We start from the raw sequence: 10,403 nt of genomic DNA on the forward strand, positions 1-10,403 counted from the left end.
ATTGTCCATATTCAAATATAATTCAGAAAGCAAACTTCACAGAAAAAGTAAATTAAAAAAGTAAGAATTTAAAGATATAGAAAAAATACAAACATCTCATTTTCCTACAAGTGTAAATCTAGCACAAAAGCACTTTTCTAAATGCTAAATAAAAGGATAGAATGGGCCAGCTAATTAAACAGTGAGGTCAATTAAAGGTAACACTGACTGACTGACTGATTAACACTAGAATTACCAGAGTCTACGAAAAAACTCGTAGATCCGGCCCACCTTAAAACCATTCGCACCTCTCCGCCAGCGTCCTTTGTCCTCTAAATGCGTTGATAAAAACAAGCTGCAAGCAGCCAGCTATTCCATCCCCCCACCGATTTAGAACGTGCACGATCATTTCCCAGCTCATGCGTTGATTGATTATCTGGGAGTGAAGAGTTTTAGAGTGGAAATAATAGATTGTTATTTGGAACACACACATTTCATGTGTGTTCCGTTTCTACAGTAATCTGTGTAAACACATTATTAAAACAGAAACTTTTTCATATTTTAGTAATAAATGTTACAAAATGTACACATAAACTATAGAATGTGTGATGCAGCATGAAGTCCAAACATCAAATAAACACTTTCCCAAAAGGTTCAAGAACAATACAACGGCTTCCATGGCGTAGCGGTAAGATTTGCTGTCTCAGAGCCCAGCAGGCTTACTGTCCCTCAGAGACCTGAGTTCGGTTCCCCGTTGAGGAGAAAGTGTTTTTTTTTTTTTTTTTTTTTCTTTTTAACCTCAAACGAACATAAAATTTATAAATTGTTATGTACTGTCAGTTAATGAGATCATTATATTTTCATGTGGGATGCGCCTTTTAAAATATTTTTTAACAATTGAGACTGCAATTAACATGAACAAGTGTCCTTATAACTGTTATTTTTAAGATCCATAACACACAGATAGACAGAGCAGTGCGTAATAGAGAGACAGACAGGCAGAAAAGTCACTAGATATATAAATAAACAGGGAAGGCACATGTACTGAAAGAAAAAAAAAAAAACAACATGTGCGTTGATCCTACTGCACTGAATAAGCTCACGCGCTCTAACATACCCCCCCCCCCGATCTGACTCTAAGTAACAGCGCAAGTACAGACGCAAACCAAGTGTATGTGTGTACTGTATAATATTAACAAAAAGAGCAGCTTACTACTGAAAACAGCAAATAAAGGAGTGAGTGGGGATTGAACCGGGGACTCTTGATCACACTTGGTTTGTGTCTGTACTTGCGCTGTTTCTTAGAGTGGGTGGGGGGAGGGGATATTAGTGCATAAGCTTATTCAGTGCTGCAGGATTAACGCACATGTTGATCTTTTTTTTTCTTTCAGTAATAGCGCCAACATAAATCCACACCCGATCTGACGCTGTTCGTTTTCAAATAATATTGCATTAGTGCGATGATGTTTTCACATATATTGTCTTTCTTTCAGATTTGTAATAGGAACCACAGAATAGAGAGAAGCATGTACATTGTAACAGGTACAAACGTTGTAAATGTAGGAAAGACGATCCTTGCTTGTGTGTGAACAGTTAACATTTGAATCTGATGATTGCATATAGCGCTAAAGCTACTGCTCTGTACTATTCTATCCTCTGCATGTCCTGGAGTACAAAAGAAACAGCATACAGCAACATGTGGGGACTGGCAAGATCGGGGAAAAAAACACGCAGTCACTGATTACAAACCGCAAGATGTTATGCGAATTAATATGAATAATATGAATAATGTTGCATCCGTGCCACAAAGTTTTCCAAAATGTACTATACAGGTCATAAAACAAATAATTCCGAATATCATATATACCTACGTCTGTTTTATTTTTGACATCATACATTATAAGGTGCACACTAATTCAGCATGAGCAGGAACACTTCATAAAACTGAATAAAAAAAAAAATCAAGTGATGGTGAGATACGAAGAAGGCAGATTCACTAGCGTTTGTGTGTCAGCTTTAATCCCTCCAGATGAGAGAATGTCCAGTTCCATTGTCTCAAAACACCACTCACATCTCCAGTTATTCCGCTTCAAATGAAAAGTAACAGAGTCAGATCCCCGGGCAGCAGTAGTATGTATCGTGATCATGATTTAGAGAGAATAAAAGTTAAAAAAACGGTAACTTTTACAAGTCCTATAAATGCACACTTGTATTACAGACGCAAACCAAATGTATGTGTGTACTGTATAATATTAACAAAGGAGCAGCTCACTACTGAAAATGGCAAATATAAGAGTGAGTGGGGATCGAACAGGGGACTCTTGATTACAAGTCAGCAAATCTTACCGCTATGCCAATGAAGCTGTTGTCTATTCCTTGAATCTTTTGTGAAAGTGTTTACTTGATCTTTGGACTTCAGGCTTTATACATTATATAGTTTATGCCTACATTTTGTCATTTACTACTAAATTATGAAAAACGTTTCTGTTTTAAAAATGTGTTTACACAGATTACTGTAGAAACGGAACACACATGAAATGCGTGTGTTCCAAATAGCGATCTATTATTTCCACTCTAAAACTCCAGCACTTCACTCACTCCCAGATTATCAAACAAGGCATGAGCTGGGAAAACTTAGTGAACGTTCTGCAACGGTGGGGGATGGAATAGCCGGCTGCTTGCTGCTCGTCTTAATCGGCACATTTAGAAGACAAAAGAAAGGTGAGAACAGTTTTAAGGTAGGTCGGATCTAAGAGTTGTTTCGTAGACTCTGGTAATTCTAGTGTTAAACAATTGGTTGGGGCACAAATCTGCAGCCATAGGGGGTCCTGAGGACTGAACTTAGAGAACTACTGGTTTATAGCACTTTTGACTTCTGGCTTAGTTCCTGTTTACTCTCTTCCTTTTACTTATTCAGATAGCTTGCTGTGTGGCACATGCAGCCATGCTCATCCTGACAGACAGTTACTCAGCAAGTTTAGCTCCTTGTAAGTTGCTTTGGATAAAAGTTTCTGCTAAATGAATAAACATATTACAGGATTCCCCAGTGTAATTGACAGTCTGAATGGAACACACGTCTTCATTAAAAGCACTGAGCATGAATGAAGGAGAAAATTATAGTGCACAAACAACAGAACTAAGATGAAACTGTCCATGTGGTCTTTATATGTTACATTATTCTTATTTATATTGGAAAATTGGAATTCAGTGTTTACTTCAGGGCATATAACGTTTCAAGTAAGGTAATATCATCAGTGATATATTTTGCATAATGCAATAATTTACCACACAAAGTTTACATGAATTTCACAAATTAAGTGCATTGCATATTCACTCTATCAGTGATATTCATCCATACCATCCCCTTTTCCTTAGCAGATTGTGCTGCTGCATTGTTCCTCTTTTGGAGTATATTCTGATAATCTTCTTGCACTGCCACCATCAGCTGTTGCTATCTAGGTATGAAGGTTGTTGTCTTTCTCAGACTTGTAGGGTTGATCGACTGTTCAGTGGTCGACTAATAAGAGCTTGTAAATGTTTGCCATAATCTGCTAGTTAGAATTTGAGGTCCAGGATTATCTAAGTTATCTTTCTGGAACAGACTCCTGTTTCTGAAAGAATTAGTCATAATCTTCAATCTGTTGTTATCAGAAATTTAACATTTTCATTCCCCTGAAATTTTGGCTTCACTTTTAAATGATGTTATGTACATTTCCTCATAGACTTCATTTTCTTGTATTTTTTAAAACTTTAATACAGTACTAAGTCTGGCATTCATGGGACTTTCTTGATATGATGCAATTATGTTTTATTCTTGTAGAGAAAAGCCAAGCAAAATGACACCTTTTATTGGCTAATTAGAAAGATTACAATATGCAAGCTTTCGAGGCAACTCAGGCCCCTTCTTCAGGCAAGATGTAATACAGAAACTGAAGTTTCCTATGTTTATATACACACTCTAGGACAAGAAACAACATTGGTAAATATTTAAATGTGAGATTTTGAATGTAAAAAATTAATAGATTCATTCAGGCTAGGGTTAATTTAGCAAGAGAGAAAAGAACAATGTATTGTCAAGATCTCTGGATAAGATAAACTGTCCAACAAAGTCTTTTGAAGTTTGTAATGAGTTTTTTCAAAACAATGTGGGTCTGTAGTCAGGTTGTCTGTCATTCTGAGAGATGTAAAGAAAAGCCAAGCAAAATGACACCTTTTATTGGCTAACTAGAAAGATTACAATATGCAAGCTTTCGAGGCAACTCAGGCCCCTTCTTCAGGCAAGATGTAATCGATTACATCTTGCCTGAAGAAGGGGCCTGAGTTGCCTCGAAAGCTTGCATATTGTAATCTTTCTAGTTAGCCAATAAAAGGTGTCATTTTGCTTGGCTTTTCTCTACATTCATAATGGCTAACACGGTACAACACCCTAGTACTATGAGAGATGTAAACAATCCTCATATCTGGCCATAAAACTCTTGTCTTTATTCAATCCATGTTGTAAAGTATTAAATTTTAGCATGAGTTTAACTTCCCATTCTTTTCTCTCTTGCTGTGTTTTGAAGTTGCCCATAAGCACTGTGACCTTAAAGTCCTTCTCACAGTGTCCATGGCTGTTGAAGTGGGCCGCCACAGGAACATCTGTGTTGCCATGTTTAATGTGGAACCTGTGTAAGTTCATTCTCTGGCGGAGTGTTTGTCCAGTTTCTCCCACATAGAGTGCAGTGTCAGGACATTTCATGCAGAAAATTAGGTAGACTACATTAGATGATCTGCAGGAAAATGATCCCTTGATGTGATGTTCAAGTCGGCAGTGTGGTATAACTATACGGTCTGTATCATAGATGTGGGCACATGTTTTGCATCTTTTCTGTAGGCATGGAGATGTGCCATTTTCTGTTGGTTCACTTAGGGAGCCTCGGACAATTAATTGTTGAAGGTTTGGTGGTTGTCTGTATGCCAGGAGGGGAGGTTCAGGAAATACATTTTTCAGTGTTTGGTCATTGTTTAGTATTGGCTGAAGTTCTTTTATAATTTTTCGAAGTGTTTCAAGATGTGGGTTGTAGGTGACAACAAGGGGGATGCGATCCTTGTTGTCTTTGTTTTTATATTCCAGAAGGTTGTCTCTGGGTATGGCAGTAGCTCTTCTTATTTGAGTGTCTGTTGTTTTCGAGGTGTAACCTTGTTTGATGAAATCTTGTCTGAGCTCCTGCAGTTGTTGATCCCGGTCTGTTGGGTCTGAGCAAATACGATTGTACCGTATTGCTTGGCTGAAAATAATGGAGCGCCTTATATGCTTGGGGTGTTTTATTCTTGAAAGTAATACTGCAGTTTTAGTTTGTTGTATGTGGGCAGTCTTCAGTGTAATTCATTCAGACAAAATTTTCTGGCAATACAGTAATCCCTCGCTATATCGCGCTTCGCCTTTCGCGGCTTCACTCCATCGCAGATTTTAAATGTAAGCATATGTGAATATATATCGCGGATTTTTCACTGCTTCGCGGATGTCTGCGGTCTACAGTACGTGTGCTTCCTCAGTTGATTTGCCCATTTGAATTCAAACAAGGGACGCATTTGAATTGAAACAAGGGACGCTATTGGCGGATGGCTGAGAAGCTACCCAATCAGAGCACACGGTTAAGTTCCTGTGTGCTGCTGATTGGCTCAGCGACGGAGTGCTGCATTAACCAGGAAGTCTAATCTCACTCATTCAGCATTAACGTGCGCAAGCGCCAACAGAAGATGCAAATGATTGCAGAAAAGGTAAAAGTTTTGGATATGTTGAAGGAAGGAAACAGCTACACCACTGCAGGACACCATTACAGCATAAATGAGTCCACGATTCTTTTTATTTAAAAAGGAGGAAAAGCATATAAGATCTACGGCCGCAGTGTCTTTTAACCAGGGCGCAAAATGAGTTGCAAGTGGACGTTGTAAGGCAGTAGTCTGGATGGAATCTGCTTTAGGGATTTGGATTGAAGAGTGATGGAAGAAGAACAACGGCGGTGCTAAACAGTCGCCTGAAGAGGCTCCTTTAGAAGAGCTGTAACGCTATCCTTTGTTGTGCAGTAAAATTAAACTCATCGTTATCGGACAAGTCGTTGTGTCATTGTTGGTGAGTAACCATAATTAATTATTTACGTACAGTACTTATTACATGTACATAGTTTAGTGTCACTGTACACACATTTTACTGTATACAATTTTTTTTGCATTGTACGTATTTATTGATGGTGGCCTGTCGTAATGGCTGTAACATATGTGATATCGGAGACGCTCGATATCTTTAAAATAATATTCTAGACTTTACTGTGTTTACATACATAATTTCAACGAATCTTACCTAATATCTAAGAGAATACAAAGGGTTTATGCTGTATAATTGTGCGTGAAATGTTTATAATAGTGTGGGAGAGTTTATAAGGGCTTAAAATATATAAAAATAACCATATAAACATATGGTTTCTACTTCGCGGATTTTCTTATTTCGCGGGTGGCTCTGGAACGCAACCCCCGCGATGGAGGAAGGATTACTGTACTGACTTACCACAAGTCGGACCTTTCAAATATAGGCGCTTTTATACTACAGTCAATTGAAACCCCTTGACTACTGACAAATGATTTCCATTTAACTAATATAGTCATTTCTTAAATCATTTAGCTACACCAGTAATGATTTAGGAGTGTCGTATTAAAGGGGTGAATACTTAGACTATGTGTAATTTATTTTTAATTAATTTAGGACACTTCAGAGATCTGTTTTCACTTTGACAATAAAGTGTAGTTTTATATTGATTAGTGTCAAAAAAGCCAAATGAAATCCTCTGTGATTCAGTGTTGTATAACAGTAAAGTATGACAAGTTTGAAGGGATTAATACTTTTTATAGGCACTGTATACAAAAAATATTGTTACTATGCAAAAGGTGTTTTATTATTTGATTAAAATATGTCCTGATTAATGTGGAGGGCTGAATTTACAGAATTGATAGCTTTTCAATAAATAACATGCAGTTATGTAAATTCAAAATTGAGGAGGGTGTGGTTGTTATTTTAATTTAGTGGAAAAGTCATGTTTCCTCAGATCCTCAGTAGCTCTGAAGCAGAGTTGCAAAGCATGGGCAGTGTACAGTGCATTATACACAATGGGCAACACATCTTCCTGCACCAAACAAAATGTTTGAAAAGCTGGACATCTCTTATTTATGATGGTTCTAGATGCACTGTACTGAGGCTGACTTGGTGGCAGGGGAAATGAAGGAGACAGTGGGTAAGAGAGAGTATAATGATTGTGCCTGGGAATTTTGAGTGTGACAGCAAAATTGGACAAGGTTGTGGATGTGCTGAACATAAAGTAGATGTTGCTGCATGTAGGAGACAAGATGAAAAGGTACGTGTGTGAGATTGTGTGGCAGAAGTAGTAGAATGTGTGTTATTCTGGCAGGCAGCAGTGATTTCGGAGTTGGGATTGGTGTAGTAGTGTCAGAAAAAATGGGCAGGCATAGTGGTGGAGGGGAACAAGGTTAATGAATATGTTGTAGTTGTTAAGATGACAGCTGATAAATGACAATATTAAAATACACTATGTCCCACTGGTTGGCAGAAGGCAAAAAAGAAATTGTATATATGATATGTTATTAGTCTTTTATCATTCATTTTTTATTAATGTTTTTAGAAATAATTTTTGGATTATTGTTTATTTTTCACATAGTTCTATTTAAAATTATTTTAGGCGGTTTTGTTTTTTGTTGTGTTTTTCATGCAATATTTTCACTAAACATTTATATGGAAGATTCTGTACAGGTCCCTGTTGAGTAAGACACAAATCATACATTAAAAATAATAAAAATGTGTGTTATTTTAATACTTTTGAAAGGCAATATAATGGCAATAAATCAGTAATGTTTTCTTAGGGTGCATGCTATAATTCTTTTTTCTTTTTTTTGTTCTGCTTTCAGGAGCTGATCAAGCCTCGATTTCCGCTCGCACACAGTTGCAAACAATCCAGAATCAGATGGAAGAGGTAAAGCAGCTGGTGATTAAAGCAGAAAAGATGTTAGCTGAAGTTCAGGCTGAAGAAATCAAGAGGGCTTCAGAACATGCATTACAGGCCAAAAATAGCAGAAAACCAGCAGATACAAATTCAGTAGGAGAAGAGGAAATTCCTGAGGCATACCTAAGAGAAGATTAAATGTTTAAATTACATGATCAAGGGAAACAATTAAAGGGCTCCATTTATAATTACTTATCCAAAAATAATGCCTTTTTATAATATTAATGATTACTACTTTATTACAAATTATTAAAGATTTATTAAAATAAATACAGTTGTGCCAAGGATTTAAGTAAATTGCAATACATTATCACAATTCTGGAGTTCAACCTTCCTAAGTAGACTATCATGTTTATATCAGATACAAAGCCTTCAATATTAGTAAAGAGCTGCAGAGTATCTTGACACAAATTTTCTGAACTATTTTCTTTTCTCTAGAATACATAATTGTTTGTTGTTGTACTGAAAACCAAAACCTGTGCTTTGCTTCCACACTAATGTTTGTTTCTTTTAAAGGAGTAAATTCTGTTCGCACCATTCTCTAAAACTGATATATTATTTTTCATGTTGTATTAGCTGATTTTAAAAATATTTTCCAGATTACAAATAATTTCAGAGTTTTTCACTGGTATTACCAATTTATGTGTTTCCAAAATTAATATTAGTGGATGATTGTTGTATAAGTATTTACAAATGTTTTAGTTTGTAGCTGCACATTTAGTTGATGATACCTCATTTCTTTCATCTGATCAAGGATTTTCTAATGTATGAAAAAATATTCATCCTTGTTTATGAGTTGTTTATATTTATATTTTATTAATAAAACATGACTAGAAGTGCAGTGCTCTTGATACTCTGTGGCTGCTACTTAAGTGTATCACTAAATAATTCAGACTTGCCTGTAGTGGAGTTTTGCCACAGACTAAAATGTCTGCATCTCTCCAAATATTGGCATTTTTAAAGTGTGTAGGTTTTAGCACAGTTTGATCTTTGCTTAAATTTACTTACAAATCCTCATTAAATAATGTGAAACTTCAGAGATATTAGTATATGGTTGTGTAATCTGTTTGTATTTGCTAAATAAAATGCTGTTCAAGAAAGCTTTGACATGCTTTGTTTGAAAGCAAAAATCAGTTCAAACATGGATCATAGAAAGTTTATTTTGTATTCTTTATAAATGAAAGCTTTTGGGTAAAATTGATTATGGTTTGGTGTGTACATTAGTTTGTTGATATATTTCCTAGGGCCATCTGGAAATTAAAGGCGTGGCTATCTTTATTCCATTGTTCTTAATTAGAAAATTTAATTTCTGTCTCTCTGACATTTAAAAAACATATTGTTGAAAGTCAGTTGTAATATTGTACCTGCAAAATTAAAGATACTCGCCTGAGCAACAAAATATGGAAAGTCTTAATAAAAAAATTATGTTGTGCTGTTTTCCTAATGTACTGAGTAGTTTGTAAACGGTGACATAATTGCTGTGTAGTTTCCTGCACTATAATTCCTTTATTGTTTAGGCTGGGAGGGGACGCTGGCGTACGCGTGCTGTAGCCACTCCTCCCTGCTAACAACACTTTCCACAAAACTCACCTTAATCCTACTTTCTTACGCTTGTTTTATTTCCTTTATTGTACGTATAGTTTGTGGATGCGGCTGACTCGAATTGTATGGATTTGGTTAATATTTACAGATTTTATGGACTCTACTTTGACTGGGAACAACTGAACCTGTGGATCACGGGACGAGACCTACAAACATTTCTTTGTACCTGGCGATCTAGGACCTCGGGATAAATTGTCTTCTTGATTATATTTGCTATTCTGGTCTGCTCCCGATTCATTTTACAGTACTCTACGACTAAGAACTGATCCGATGTTCATACCCACCTGGCCGCTGGCTCCGGGGTGATCTCACTTATAATACCCAATGTTACTGTTTATGGCTGTATGCTGGAACTTCTAAATCCTGCTACCTCTTCCTGCTATGCTTTCTGCTGCTTTGCTATCGCCGTTCATCTACGCTACCACACCTGCCTGTCTTACCGGCTCCGCTGTGCTGTGCTGCTTCTCCACTGCTATCAGATAAGTATTACTCAATATCGTGCTAAAATAATTTAATAACAGATTCCTTCTTCTTAAACAGTTTGTCCAGAGCAAATGGTCTGACAGGGACATCCTAAAAGACCCTGGTATTTTGTGGCGCCTGAAATATGTACATCGCGGGTCAGGTCGCCACCACTGCCAAGCTGCGAATGAAAGACCACTGGCGGTATTTGCTCAGGAATATGGCCCTGGAAATAGAAGTGTCAGTGTGCCGAATTTACATTATGTGAAAATAAACTCTGGTCACGGCTCTGAGCAAAAAGAAGCCTCATTA

At 36.8% G+C, this 10,403-nt stretch overlaps 1 protein-coding gene across 2 annotated transcripts in view; it reads left to right on the forward strand.

Annotated features, from left to right (window-relative positions):
* diabloa (diablo, IAP-binding mitochondrial protein a) overlaps positions 1-9,479 on the forward strand; it is a 46,300-nt gene extending 36,821 nt beyond the window's left edge. For both annotated transcript variants that reach the window (XM_028791629.2, XM_051927039.1), the window contains one exon: positions 7,933-9,479. In XM_028791629.2, coding sequence (XP_028647462.1) covers positions 7,933-8,165 — 233 coding nt within the window. In that variant the 3' untranslated portion in view covers positions 8,166-9,479. The remainder of the gene's footprint in view (positions 1-7,932) is intronic.
* The last annotated feature ends 924 nt before the right edge of the window (positions 9,480-10,403 follow it).

This window comes from Erpetoichthys calabaricus, chromosome 4 (genome assembly GCF_900747795.2).
Source record: "Erpetoichthys calabaricus chromosome 4, fErpCal1.3, whole genome shotgun sequence".
NCBI classification, from domain to species: domain Eukaryota; kingdom Metazoa; phylum Chordata; class Cladistia; order Polypteriformes; family Polypteridae; genus Erpetoichthys; species Erpetoichthys calabaricus.